The sequence below is a fragment of the Urocampus carinirostris genome, chromosome 11, assembly GCF_059441175.1.
Source record: "Urocampus carinirostris isolate Australia breed hairy pipefish chromosome 11, RoL_Ucar_1.0, whole genome shotgun sequence".
NCBI lineage: Eukaryota > Metazoa > Chordata > Actinopteri > Syngnathiformes > Syngnathidae > Urocampus > Urocampus carinirostris.
Window position 1 is genome coordinate 17155151 of NC_142359.1, and position 15228 is coordinate 17170378.

The 15228-nt window shown below is 39.2% G+C and overlaps 1 protein-coding gene across 2 annotated transcripts; it reads right to left on the reverse strand.

The window, feature by feature from the left end:
• Positions 1-12014: 12014 nt before the first annotated feature.
• Positions 12015-14438, reverse strand: LOC148356593 (general transcription factor II-I repeat domain-containing protein 2A-like). Of its 2 annotated transcripts, none has more exons than XM_088348396.1 (2): positions 13919-14438; positions 12015-13756 (listed from the first exon to the last, which is right to left on the reverse strand). In XM_088348396.1, exons 1-2 carry the CDS (start codon positions 14151-14153, stop codon positions 12306-12308), a joined length of 1686 nt encoding a protein of 561 aa, XP_088204522.1. In that variant the 5' UTR covers positions 14154-14438; the 3' UTR covers positions 12015-12305. The 2 variants fall into 2 exon arrangements, with proteins under 2 accessions (XP_088204522.1, XP_088204520.1); XM_088348394.1 differs by having other exon boundaries at positions 12015-12880; positions 12950-14438.
• Positions 14439-15228: the final 790 nt, after the last annotated feature.

Genomic DNA, 15228 nt, shown 5'->3' on the forward strand with positions numbered 1-15228 from the left:
CCCTTCACAGACAGGAGGCGCTGTGCTTGCTGAAGTAAAGGATCTTCACATTTTACAATACACTTTGAATCATTTAATAGGGGGTTCATTTCCTATATATAATAAAAAAACAAAGCTAAAGCCCTGCACAAATTATATTTTAGTGTTAATCTCACAACATAAAATTCTCACGGACGTGTTAATGAGTAGCATTATTCTCTGTTTTATAACCCATTAGGCAAGCTGTGACGTGCAGTCAGTGAACACAGCCTCAACTGTCATAATCGAAATATAAAATTTAAAATATATTAAATGGTTACATCTATTCAGTATAACGTTTCTTTTATCGTCTAACTTTGAATTCTTGTGATTTCATCAACATTGCTGAGATTCATCATTTAAAATTGAAATACTAACAAAAGACGAACTCTTACTGAGCGACACTGCTCCCTAGTGTTGTGGAGTTGCAATTGTACTTGATTCTTTGGAAAGTTAAAAAAACTCAAATCCCCCTTGACTGAGACTAACACCCCCAAAGGGACCCGACCAACTAATTAAGAACCACTGTGTCAAATCAATCTCGTGTTATCCATTTTGTGTCACGGTCGCCATGACGACCAGTATGCCACGCCCCCGAACTCAAGCTGAAGCAGATCAGCTGATTGCTGTTCTGCTATTTAAGGCTGGATTTTGGGTTTGGCGGGTGCTGGTTCATTACTCATTATTCACAATCCCGGTCTGTTATGCCTTGTCCTGTTTTAGTCTGTTATGCCTTGTCCTGTTGAGTTCGTGCCGGAGGAACTCTGTATTGTTCTGTTTTGCCTCGGAGTATTGGGCGACTTTTATTTTATTAAATAAAACCTATGGATCGTCAACGCATTTGAGTTCTCCCTTCATGCCTCCTGCCTCCGTGGAGAGGGGTAGGAGCGTCCAGGCTGTACTTGCCCCAGACACACCAACAAGAAATATTTCTACCTACGGCCCCGGTGGTTAAGAAATCCAATATACAAATAAACAAAAATCTCCGTTTTTATCCTACACAGTCTGAGTTGCTATGAGTAAATAGGTGCCACGTCGTGTTTGTAAAGTTAATCAAAAGCAAATGCAATCATTATTAAAGTGGGCAAGTGTTTGTGTTTGACAGGTATGATGTGTTTGAATAAAAATAAGGTGCTTGCCTTTTTCCCTCTATGTCCTACTATTAAAAGTTTTACCGTAAATCAATAGAAATCCTGTTATTCTCACGCATCCATCAAAATATTTATTTTCTGGGGGTTATATGCACCGAATTTTGTTATCAAGCAAGCGCTGTACTGAAGAGGCTCTACCTTTCATTTGTAGATACTGCCATCTGCTGTTTTATTCATGTACGTGAAAACACAGCTAAAAACACAAGTATTTAAGGAACCTTGTATTTATTGGGCCCTGGCATGAGAGAAATTTAACGTGTACAGTATGTCAATTATCTGGTCGGGTATGTAGACCAGGACATTGTTGTTAATAAATATGATGATGGAAGCGATATCAGGTGCACTGAAATGGGGAATAAAGAGACATTCAGACAAAGGTAATGTATGGTGGTACTGTAATTTTATTAATTCTAAGTTTCTCCCTTTTGATTAATGTTGGCTTTTTTTCACTAGTGCTGAATTGGGCTTGAGTTACTATCCCTTAGGTCAGTTTTTTTCAACTGTTCTTTCTTGAGGAACCCCACCCCATCCTAATCAAAAGCTTTGACCCAAATTGAGAAAATTCACACTTTAAATGTATTGATGAAACAGCTGACATGACTGTTGGCCATCTTCCTGCTACGGGTACACAAAAAATATCCCCCCCACCCACACTCTTTCTTTGTTTTTCATCTCTTACTTTTTTTCTACCCTTACTTTTCTTCTTTTCTTCCTGTGTTTTTTCTTCTATTTTCTTTTTCCTTTTCTTTGTTTTTGTTCTTTTTCTCTTTCATTTTTCAATTTCTTTCTTTCATGAATCGCAATGACACCCATTGATCGCTCTTTAAAAACAATGCACCTACAACTCCCAGACTAAACCCCGCCTTCTAACCCATCGCCTCACTCTTTCTTTCTCTCTCTTTCTCTCTCTCACTGAAATACTCGAGCTCCCATGCAGGCTTGCTTTATTTTTCTCAATCTCGTGCTGACATTGACTTTAAAAGACCACACCTAAAACACAGCAGAGGGAACCTGCATAGTTTTTGTCAGCATGCACTGTATTTCTGGCCAAATTTGCTGGTGAATTCATTTTAAAATTTCAAGCCCTGAATTTTATGCGTAGGATGGCTTTTCTTGTGCGCTGAGACACCCTGGGCTGTGCGCAATTGATTGTAATTGCATGTTGTTTTGCTGACACAACAGGGCCTTGGATTAGCGTTGGGAACCAAAGTGACATTTTCGGCTGCAACAACAATACAGCCGCTAGGTATCATTATAATTTGACAAGAGACATCACATATTTATCTTTTGCACTCAATTTACTTACATGTAAGTCACTTCAGAAAAATGCAACCATGGTGGAAGACAGAAATACTAGTAATTGAAACTTTGGGGTTTTCCCACCACAGTTAAACTGTTATCAGCCTGTGTCTACTTAAGAACTTGGAAAACATTTTTCTGCCTGCAACAGTGGTCTACAAGACGGTTATGTTTTTTAGTCCTGTGTAACGAGTTCATTTTTAGCTAAAAGGCTAAAGTAAGGATTTTGCAGTGTTTGACCCTGGATTTTACTCTAGATAGATAGATAGATAGATAGATAGATAGATAGATAGATAGATAGATACTTTATTCACTAAGGCCTTCAACTCCAGTCTGAATTAGTGATGATGCCGTTCATCTGTTTTTATTTTATCTGTGAGGACTATTGTGGGGTAAAGGTGATTTTGGCTATTTCTGGTCCCCCACACGGTCGCCGGTTCTCTGATTCCGACGGCACCGGCTGCCACCACTGAGTGCAGTCTCGTTGAAACGTAAAGTCTGTCTTTGTAATTAAATGTAAGAAAAACAAGACTGTATAAACAGAGACAAAGAACAATCACGGATGGATAACAAAAATGTCAGCGGGAGAGCTTTGCCCCATATACTGACTCATCCCGAAAGTCGGATCCGGCTTGGGCTCAGGCTTAAAATAATACTTCTAGGCTAAAAGTGGAGGACAAAACCTTTTTGCTCTGTGAAAGGCTTGCTTGCCTCTGAGTTTTCCGACTTTTTGACATTAAATCAACACAATATTTTTGCAGTTTCTTCAGTTATTGTTATAATGATGTAAGATATGATAGTTTATATGATTAAAAGAAGAAGCGTCCAAAGTTGTCACGGGACGGGTCTCTAATAAGCCTTTGGATTCATCGTGTCATACATATGTTCTTTTCCGGAGATTTGTTTATTTTGTAATGTGACGTTTTTTGCAACTTGACTGAAAAGAAAAATTAAACGAAAAAATACAAATACAAGTTTACCGGCTGTTGGCCGGATTGCTTTGGTGTATTACTGCCCCCTAACCAATCATAGTTTGTTAAACCGGTGAGGTTTCTCAACGCCAGTTAGCTGGCATTCAGACCCCCCTTTTCGGAATTTCATTGGATTGACCACAGGACTGATTTATCGGGATTTTTTTTTTTGCGAAGGCCTCCGGTAGATTTGTGAGCCTAACAACAACTAATGGCTATAAGGTAAATGGTGGGCTGTAAGGGCCTGCAAGGCTTTCTCTGATGGCTTAAAAAAAATCACACATCTGGTGGCAGCGCAACCCGAGAGAAGCAATGAAAGGAAGCTAAAAAAATGATTTCGAATTATTTATTAAGTATCAATGGACAAAAAAATAACTAACATCCCATAATTCCGATATTTTTTAAGCCAGGAGAGAACGCCATGCAGGCCCTTACAGCCCACCACTGGGAGTCTGTAATATTTGACTTTTGTTGTTGAATTAAAAACAAAAGAAAAACAAAACCATGTGAGCTGTGGTATGAAAAGGTACTGTTTGTAAACATTTACATTTCTGCATAAAATCCCCATCAGATTTGATCTAATCTTTGGAAAAATCACAGAAGTGAAGAAATAGAGTCTCCTTGAACTAAAACCACCCAAAAATTTAAAGGGTTTTCATATTTTAATGTGGATAGCATGCAAACAATGACAGAAGGGCAAAAATGAGTAACTAAGCCTTCTACCGAAGGAGAATTTAAGAGGTATTGAAACCAATTTGCAACAAGCAATTGAGGTGAGGTGTGTGACCAATAACGGATGAGTGGCTCAAAACTGAAACTTTAAACCCACTTTAAAACACACCTTCTAAGCCTTGTCTTGATGAGAAGCATTGTCTGATTTGCACTATGGCTCGGTGGTAAGAGCTATCTTAAGACCTGCGACTGAGAATTGTGGATTTGCATACATTTGTTGAAAGGATGCAAAACCATCTGTAAAAGTCTGGATTTTTTTATCATTTGGCAGACAGAAGTTAACAATTGACAGACCAGAAGGAAGAAAAAGGCAGGGGAAAAAGTCAGGGCTTATTTTGTACCTGTCCCCTTAACAACCAGAACATTTTTCACATTATTCATGTCATGTAATCAGATTTTGAGTAGCAAAAATCACATCTCACCATAACACAAGGGAAAAATTCAAACGTGAACAATATTAAAAAGCATAATTATAAAGAACCTGATCAAGGTTTCTGTTCTGTGTAACATGGAAGGAAGTTGTTAGCTTCAATATTGAGATAAGAATGTGGCAAAGTGAGTGTTTTGGGTGTTGACTCTGACGCCAACCGGTGGGCGCAATTTAAATAAGCCCACAGAACGAGAGAACGCGATTTCGACATACACAAATATATAATTTTTTTCATTTTTAAACCCAGGTATAAATTGTGAAAGGATAGTGGGATTGTCGACGCGTTCTTAAGGATGGGCTGGGCACCCGTATGATGCGGCAGGGGTAAACCAGTGAAAGCTGTCGGGCCCTGCTGTTGAACAAAAGAGTGTGTTGTGTCACCCTGACCCGAGTGACATGGCCGCTTTCTGGTGTCCCATTTCATCTGGAGGAACGAAAGTATGACCAACTTAGGTGCCGAGGTGCCTAACTTGTTTGGGTGTTTGGGCAATTGGGTTGGCCATGGTCCAAAAAGGTTTGTGTGTGTTTTTTGCTTTTTCCCCCCCTTTTATTTTCTTTGTTATTTTATGTGTTTGTCTTGCTGTCGGTCAACCCTCGAGGGATATGACCAAGTTACATAGATAGATAAACTATGAAGCAAAAACAAGAAGGAATAGGGGAATTAAATTACAAGCATGTGACACTGCAACAGAAAGGTAAAAACTAGGACCACCACCGGGGAAACTGCTGGCCTCAGCACCTGTTAAAAACAAAAACAATCAATTAAACACAAATTTGTGCTTGTTCCTGTAACTAAATTAGCCACAACAATGACAAAAGGGAACAAGACTAACACACCAACTCAAACATAAAAATGTAAGCATATAAGATAAATGAACAAAATCTGCACCATGATAAAAGCCGCCATCCACTCAGGCAAACTCGTCACAGCCGAGAGTTGTCAAATGGAATGGGCGGAGCCAAAACAGCAGCAACGGCCAGTCCCAAACAATGTACCGGAGTGTAAGAGGATATCAATCAATCGATCAATCAATATACCGAGCCATATCCCCCAGGTGGGAGGTGGCTAGAGTCCAAAACACACTCACTTTGATCAAACATTAATTTCCTTTTGCTCTTCCCAACCTGACACAGAAGAATAAGCCCACAGCACAACAAGGGTTGAGTTGCTGTGCCATGCAACCATTCATCAGCAGAGAGGCCCGACAGCATACACTGGTTTACCCCCTCTGCGTCATATGTATCTATCAGTCATTCTTAATTATCCTTTGCCACTCACATCTATCACTAGCACACACCCTTGCATCCATTAAATTAACTGACCTCACACCCAGAGCCTCTTTTACCCCATCTATCCAACCAGAGTCAGGCCTTCCTCTAATTTCATTTCCCATCATTTTTGCAGTGCATACTCTTTTAGTCAAACGGCCTTTATCTATTCTTTCCATAAGTCCAAACCATCTTGGAACATTTTCATCAACCCACTCAGCAAGCTCTCTCACCACACCAGTTCTTCTCCTTACTTTCTCTTTCTTTAACCTATCCAGTTGTGTCACTCCACACATACAAAGCAAACATCTCATTTCAAAGACATTTAACCTATTACTCTCATTTACTCTCAAACCATCAACCTCTAAAGCCATACATCAGTGATGGTTGCGCCATACCGTCACACAATCTTTGCTTGGCATCCATTCACAGATTTCTACATTTGAACAATCCGTTCAGCACACCAATTGCCTTGCTCCCCCCCTTTTCTTCACATCGTCCTCCAAACCGCCACCTGCTGTCACTTACAAACCCAAATACTTAAGACCATCTACCTCCTGCAATTCCACACCTTAGACAAAAGCTCTAAACCACCTACCTCACCACCTTTGTAACATCTCATTACCTTACTCTTATCTGCATTCACCTTAAGCTTCCTTCTCTTACACGCTCTATCAAACTGCACTACCTAAGCAGCTGCTTAGGGCCCCGCTAAGGAGTGCTGGGGCCCTAAACAGCGGCTTAGCTTGCTTATGCTTTGGGTCGGTCTGTGCTATTGTTCCTGAACAAAAAACCCTGTAAATGTATTGTCAATATGGCAACAGAGCCACAAGGGCTTGTTTGTTACATTGCTGATTTTGGGTTTGACTCTCTCAACAGTTGTTTTAGTAGAAGTATTTTATTTTATTATCCTGTGAAAGAGTTTTATACTGTATTGCTTACACCAGGGGTCTCGAACTTTTTTCAAGCCGAGATATTGTTCCATTTGTAATATGTGTTACTAAACATGTAGTCATGATCGCATGAGTTTTCCAGTTATATTACTTTCATTATTCAATCAGCACATCATACTCTGATAATCACATATTCATTTAGTTGTAATGAATGCACCTTATGCTTATCCATATATTTAGATTAAGTATTTACTTGCTGTATATAATTTGATGCTTCAATGTATCCATTCATTAAGTACTTTCCCAAGATGACTGCCATAATTTTATCATACCACCTGCAAAATTCAGTTAGTCTCAACAAAGGTCTCTTGTGAATATGCCACTCCCTTACTTCAACTGGAAAATCCCATTTTAGTTAAGTTTCATTCTTGTCAATCATAGCACCTTTCCTAGAAAAACAATGGTCAGCCATTTTATCGATGGTTGTTTAGGAATGATTTAGTTCTGTTCACAAGCCCAGAATATTTGAGTTGTTTTTTTTGTAAAAAATAAAAAAATGAAATAAAAATAAAAAATTAAAATAGTATGTTATTTTACTTGGAAAACCAAAAAGCTGTCGATTTGGCTGATGGCACAAAAATGTGCGATAACAAGCAAAAGACTGCAGTTGGGGTTTCCTGTTTACTTTTGTAACGCCTTAGAAAATGTACATCCTCAAAAGTACTTCAACAAAGCCAAAGGTTATATTCAGGTGCTGTTTGTATTCTTGCAACAATCGTATCCTCTTGGGGCCCGCTTACTAATAATCAAGATGTGCCGGGAAGTCTGACTCCCTTTTCTACATTCCTTTCACTCCACAGTAACACATTGTACTTTTTGTGTGGCAAAGTTTCACTTTCCTTGCTGCTCATTCATAATGCTAGCTCACCATCCGGCGACCAGCATTATTCGCTTCATTTAAACATGTGATTTCTGTCTAAACCAATCAGATTTGTTTCATTGATTCATGTGATCTCGCTTAAGCCAATCAGATATGTTGTTTTATGCCTGTGTTTTCAATGAATGAGTCTCTAGCCATTGGGGGTGTGTGATTCCTTCCTGAGTCGATCTTAGAAGCAGATCCAGGAGAAAGCACAGGTGGGACGCACCTCCGATGGAAGGGCTATGAAAAATCTAATCTCTGACTGTGTGTTCTTTCTTCATCCTAATACAATCTCAAATTATAACCTTGACAGAGAAATTCTCTAGAAGCTGTTTATTTTCAGCCTATAATTTTACCAACATTCTTCTGACCCAAAAAACAAACAAAAAAACAAACAAGCAAAGGACAACAGATACAAACTACCATCCTTCATTATTTTCCTATATTGTCATGTGCCTTTGTGAACATATAGTTTTTCTTGAATAATCCTGAATAATAAGCAAGGGAATGAATAAAAATAAGGGCTATTTATTGTTATTGCAAACAGGAAGGCCTCCAGCTTGAGAAAAAAAGTCAAATAAAATGTCGTGTTGCTACAAACATCTCACAGCAAGATCCTCTGCAGGATGTATATTGGTTCAGAGAGAGCTATCGTTATCTAAAGACTCAGTACTATTGCCTCCCACGGCACTATTGTCTCTGCAGATTAGACCTAATGAGACATAATCGCAGAGAACTGTCTAGCTCGTCGTACCACTCTGCCACGGTGGTGTATTGTTTTATTTAAATGCTCAAATTATCCTCCTGGATGCGGTTATCTTGCAGCAAATCCAGGAAAAAGAGTTCTCTCATATGTTTAAAGGTATTCCCAAACAGATTTTTTTGTTCACTTAAGCACAGAATGTTTTGTGTACCTTCCCACAGTTATGCAAATATCTTTCAAAATATCAAACACGCCCTGAACTCCACAAATTTAGTTTCAAAGTTGGCCTATTTGACTTGTTTCCTGTAGAGCTATTGCTTTATTGGAGGGAGACAATACTTTCAAAATGGCAAATCCCATTAACACAACATGTGAGGCGACCTCCAAAACAAAGATTGTAGTGAACAGCGACTGCATACCGCTCATTTCTGCTTGGAAGTAAAAGATGGTGGCTTTTTGTTTCAATTTTTTGCCGCTTGTCCCGCCTTTGGTATAATTCTGTCCCCCTAGCTCTCGATTAGAGTCTGGGTGGCTGAGGGCTTTTCCGTTTTCTTTGCTCCCGGTTGGCGCTCTTTGGCTGCCCACTACATGTAGTTTGGCCGTCTAGCCTGGCATTAGCGCCAATTTTGTTGTGTCCCTTAATTTCTTCCTGTCCTGAGTGTTTTTTTTCGTTTGCCAGTCTCGCATTATTACGCCGAGGCTGAGGCTGCCTTTCGTTAATCAGTTCCCGTTAGCCCCCTGTAGAATAGAATAGAATAGAATAGAATAGAATAGAATAGAATAGAATAGAATATACCTTTATTGTCATTGTTACAAAATGGGTTAACATATTGTGACAACGAAATTGGGCATGACACTCCAGTACACACATTCACAGTGAGGTAAAAAAGCCAAGAAGATAAAGAAACAGAGAAGATAAGGTTATAAAACAAGGAGGATAAGGTTAAACAAGGACTTTCCATGTGTTTTTTGGCCATCTAGTCCCTTTTTGGCTGCTCACTCATGGTTTTACAGCCTATGCCTATCCACAAAAACTACAAAAACTTGATTTCCTGATGACGTCACAGCTCAGGATGACAAAGATAAGACATGTGTTCTCCAAAATGCATTATATTAGGAATTAATTGGAATACATTGATGAAATACAGATTATATGCAAAACCCATGTAGTATTTCCTCGTATTTATGAATACTTTTAAGGGTCAGCTCACCGGTTTAACTTATGTTTGTCATTTTCACATATTTAACAGCGAAAGATAGCACTTATGTTTTATTAAGTGGCCCAAATAAAGGTTGACATGACACTGCTGCTTCTTCATGGAGGACAAGGAATGTATTAATGGCCTTCACCCATCCTAAAGCTTTCTCAGATCCTGCCTCTAAAATTTCTTGAACGTATAAACATGCGTGTTTGTTAAGCAGCTAGAAAGGTTTCCTAAAACCCCACACTGGACCCTCATCATTTTGGCAAACAACTCCACTGATGACGCAATAAACTCCGCTCTTCATGCTGTGCTGAGCCATTTGGAGAAACGCAGGAGCTAAGTCAGAACGCTATTCCTGACTTCAGCTTTAAGTTCAACACCATCGTCCTGGAGATCCTGGTGGAGAAACTCTCTTTCCTAGGCCTCACCTCAACCTGCAGCTGGATCAGGGACTTTCTTTCTCACTGCCCGCAGGCTGTGAAACTCAGCTGTCATGTCTCCTTCACCTTGACGCTAAGCACTGGATCCCCCCAAGAATGTGTGCTGAGCCCTCTACTTATGGCATACAGAAAAGAGGTGGAGGTGCTGACGACGAGGTGTTTGAAAAAATGAACTTCAATTCATCACCACAAAATCCAAGGAAGTCATACTCAACTAGAGGAGTGCTAGCACAGACCCAGCTTCAGTCATCTTCAATTGAGACTGTTTAGTGAGAGTCCAATCCTTCAAACTCTTGGGATTGCAAAACTCCTATGGCCTCCTCTCATCCAACAACACCAGGGCTGTGGTTGGGAAAGCCCAGTAGTGATTTTACTTCCTGAGATTTCTCAGGAAGAATAACTTGGAACATAAGCTCCTGGTGTCCTTCTACAAAGCCACACTGGAGAGCATTCTGGCATACAGTGTCACTGTGTGGTATGCTGGCAGGACAGGAAAAACATACAGAGAGTAATCAACACAGCCCAGAAAATCATTGGCTTCTCTCTGACCAGTCTAGAGTAATTGTAGGCTTGCGATCCTGAAGCATAGCCATCAACATTATAATAGATACTTGAACCCCTGCCCACCACCACTTTGACCTGTTGCTCTCTGGTCAATGCCACAGGACCCCCAAAGCCAGGAGAAACAGACTCAGTGACAGCTTCTTTACCGGGTCCATCACCACCCTAAAGGAGCACACAAATTTGTGAAAACATATCTTGTGATTTTTTTTATTTTTTTTTGCTGCTAAGTGTGTTATTACACAAAACTGTGAAAATATATACGTTTTGACTTATTGGGGTTGTAAATATAATTGCACTAGTATTACAATACACTACTCCTTTTCATTCATAAACATCACATTAATATTAGAACTTAGGCAAGTCTCTAAGCACTGCGTTGTAAAAAATATTTTTTTGTCTTTCACCGTGATTCAATATTTTTCTCTTTAAAGTCTTTATTACATGTTAACCCTGGGCTGTCATGTCTAATCTCCAGGGTTGGGTAGGGTTACTGTAACTTGATTACTTTCAATTACTTTTGGATTACTCCAATACCAAATATGCTAATAAAAGACAAAAGAAACTAAATATGAATAAAATTACTAAATTTTGTGCTGGCTTGGGGAGTAACGGAATACATGGAACGACAAAAATGATGTTGGCAAGCTGTTTGGATTTATTTTCATTTTGTTTCTGTCGCATTTTATGTTAGTTTTGACGGAGATCAAAGAGATCAAAGCCAGGAGAGAAAGCTTACCACGTGTTGTGAGTCATAATCTTATTCATATTTATTTTATTTTGTCTTTTATTAACATATTTGGCATTGGAGTAATCCAAAAGTATTTGAAAGTATCAAAGTAAAAGTAACCCTACCCAACCCTGCTAATCTCGTTGCATACAATGTTTCACAACGTTGGTATCAATGACAATAGATAATTCAATTCTAACAACAACCAGCAGGTGACACTACATCACAGGGGAATAGAATTAAAGCCTCAACACAAACAAATTAGAATCAGTAGTCATTTATCTCATACTAAATCAGACATACTGCAATGCCTGCCTGCGTGGGTTTGTGTGTGTGCGCGTGTCCTGTTGTTTTAGGGCAGGGGTCACCAACCTTTTTGAAACTGAGAGCTACTTCACGGTTACTGAATCATACGAAGGGCTACCAGTTTGATACGCTCTTCTGAAATAACAAATTTGCTCAGTTTGCCTTTAGTTATACATTATTTATAATGATTAGTAATACTCACCTATGTAAAGACACTGATCATGTTAATGATTTCTAACAATGATTATCAAAAATGACAACAAGGTGGGAAACAGATATCAATATTCAACACTTTATCTCTATTAATCACAGTATTTGTTACATTTTCAGATGATCACTTACATCACTACATTTTAGCAAAAAATATTTATATAATATTTGCACAAGCCACTGACATGCCCTGTTAACAAATCATGAACTATGTTGCAACATGTTTCAAAAAGTTAACAATTATGTAATGTTAAACAAAATCAACTTACATATTTTTAAATATGTAATACATTTTTTATTTCACATTTTGAACTAATGGCCAAGTCTGTGTTATGTTTAACAAAATTATAACTTTTAAATGTCATGAACACACTTTTAAATTGAACACAATTCTTCAATATTTTAATTCAACTTTGCCATGGCACTACCATGTTGTCACTGACTACATCTGGTATCCGTCCTTGGTTAGTGGGAAGACTGGCATTGCATGCTGTTCACCAGTGTGTTGTAATCTGGTGTGTAACTTGACACTGCAACTGTGAGTGAGTCTCTCAGATGTGCATCAGTGAGGCGTGTTCTGTGTTTGTTTTTGATGAAGTTCATGTCAGAAAATGCTGATTCACAGAGATAGGTTGAGCCAAACAGGCTGGCAACCTTCATGGCTGCTGTGCATACTCCACTGTACTTCTCTGTGTCAACAAGGCGCCAAAAGTTTGGTGCAGCCTGGTAGGCTTTGAGATGGAGATCATTTTGCAATGTTATAATTTCAATCTCCACCTGTCCAGCATCCAAGTTGAACGTTGCACTTAACTGCTCAGCAAAGCATGTTGTGTCCCCATTCATGAAAGGGTTGGAAATGAAGAACACACATGGTTCAAGCTGATGAAGGTCACAAAACCTATTCTCAAACTCTTGCCCAAGTCTGTTTATTACTTCAATGTACTTTTCTGCCACTTTTTCAAATGTCTCAGATGCAGAAGCATTGTCTTTCAGCACTGACTGCACAGAGGGAAAGTGCAGAACTTTTTTTCTCTGTAAATCTGCAGAGAATGCATTCATTTTGGCTTTAAATGCATTTAAAGCACTTATCATATCGACAACAGTCTTACCTTTGCCTTGCAGCTGGCAGTTCAGGAGGTTTAATTTCCCAGTAATGTCCACCAAAAATGCAAGGTCAAGTGTCCACTCTGTGTCCTCTAGCAGTGAGACATCTTCGCCTTTGGACTGCATGAACTCTTTGATTTCACGCAAAAGAGACAAAAAACGATGCAAAACTCGTCCTCTGCTGAGCCATCTGATTTCTGTGTGTAGCAGTAGGTCCCCATATTCTGCTGACATCTCCTCTAATAGTACCTTGAAAATCCTGTGCTGCTTTGCTTTGGAGCGGATGTTGTTTATGATTTTCACAACGGGAGTCATCACGTGCCCAAAGCCGATCACTTTCGCACACAACGCCTGCTGGTGAATGATGCAATGGTAATGCAGAAATTTGGGGAAGTCTGGGTCACGTTTACAGTGAGCGATGAAACCTGTCTGTCGGCCGACCATAGCAGGAGCCCCGTCTGTTGTCACCGCTACCAGCTTTTCCAATGGCACCTTTTTCTGCACGAAAAACTCCTTCACCGTGTTATAAATGTCAACTCCTCTCGTAGTTGTCTTTAAGGGCAGTAGTGTCAGGAGTTCTTCTTTTGTGGAGAAATCATTAAACACCATCCGGATAAAAACCAATAACTGCGCTGTACTGCTGCTGTCCACGGACTCATCGCACTGGAGGCTAAACCACTTGCACTTCGCCAGATCCTGCTCCAACTGATCGACCAAGTTACTGGACATAGCTGATACTCGTCTTGCCATCGTAGATGCCCCCAGTTGGACGTCGGAAAGAGTGGAGATTAGGTCGCTTCCATTTTTCTCGTCTTTAAATACAGTGTTAGCAATTAATAACATCGCTTCTTTGACAACTTCTCCATCTGTAAATGCCTTTTTTTTCTTGATCAGAAAATGTGTAGCTCTAAACGAGGCTTCGGTTGCTTTTTGTGAGTTTTTGGCCGGCCTCGTAAAAAAAGACTGTTGCTTACCCAGAGCGGTCTTTAGCTCACGGGCTTTTTCTGCCCGTAGGGCGCTTGCAGGTGGATATTTATCATGGTAGCTTTTGTGACACGTATTGAAATGTCTCTCCACATTGTGCCGTTTTGCTGTCGCCACGGTCGTCCCGCAAATCAGACACACGCAGGTTTCTTTTACAGTCGTAAAAAAGAACTCCTCTTCCCATTCACTGTGAAAGAGATACGTTTTCTTTCTTTTTTCTGCCATGTTTTTGGGGTACGAAAGTGCATACAGCGCCCGCTAGCTTACTCTCCACATCCCACAAGCTCTACTTTACTGCCCATAGGTAAATATTGTGCGCGTTAACCTTAAAGTATTTTTAAGATAGTATTTTTTAAATCTATATACATACAAGTGTGATTAAAAAAATAATAGCAACAGAACAAAATTAATTTTTAGACGCAGCTCTCTATGAGATGTGCTATTTTTGGAACAGGCCCGCGGGCGACTCATGTGGTCCTTGCGGGCGACCGGGTGCCCGCGGGCACCGTGTTGGTGACACCTGTTTTAGGGAAATAGCTTTAATAGTTGGAGTTGTCGTTCACGAACGAAACGCCTCTATGAGCCGGCTCCCCACTCCCTTCCAAACTAGAGCCGTATCCCTTCAAAACAAATTTTTCTCTTTTGATTAGTCAATAATGTAATCATTTTTTTGTGTGTAAATATTTTAATTCTATATCTCAATTGAAGTTTCCTTTGTTTTTCAGGGATAATGTGTTTCACGATCAACTTTTTCTCTCATAAAAATGCAAAGTTTGTCCTTGTATTTCTTAGTTGTTGTTGCATCAAAAAGTCAATATTTTATTCGACATTATGTTGTGCGTTTTTCCGATATTCTGAGTTGCTTGACTTAAACGTTGCTTAATATATAAAAGGTTTAAATAAACTAAAGGTTCACCGCTGAGTGTTAAAAAATACATGCTATTACTACAATTTAGTAGGATAATTGTTTTTCAAAAAAATAATTTTGTGGATAATCTCTCATTATTATTTTATATACCGATTAAATGTACTACAAATACTATAAAAAACTGTCTTTTCTCTTAGCTTTTTAAAAATTATTTTTTCTTGCTTTTTCCCTTTTTTTCCTTATACCTTTCTTGCCATCATTCACTTTTTTCTTGATTTGGTTCTTTTTTTTTTTTTTCATTTATTCTTTTTTTTCTAGCATTTTAGTTCTTCTTTCTTGCTTTTCCTTCTTTTTGCCCCCTCACATTTTTTCCCTAATTTATCTTTTCTTTTCATTTTAGTCTTTTTTTGTTTTATTTTTTTCACTTTTCCA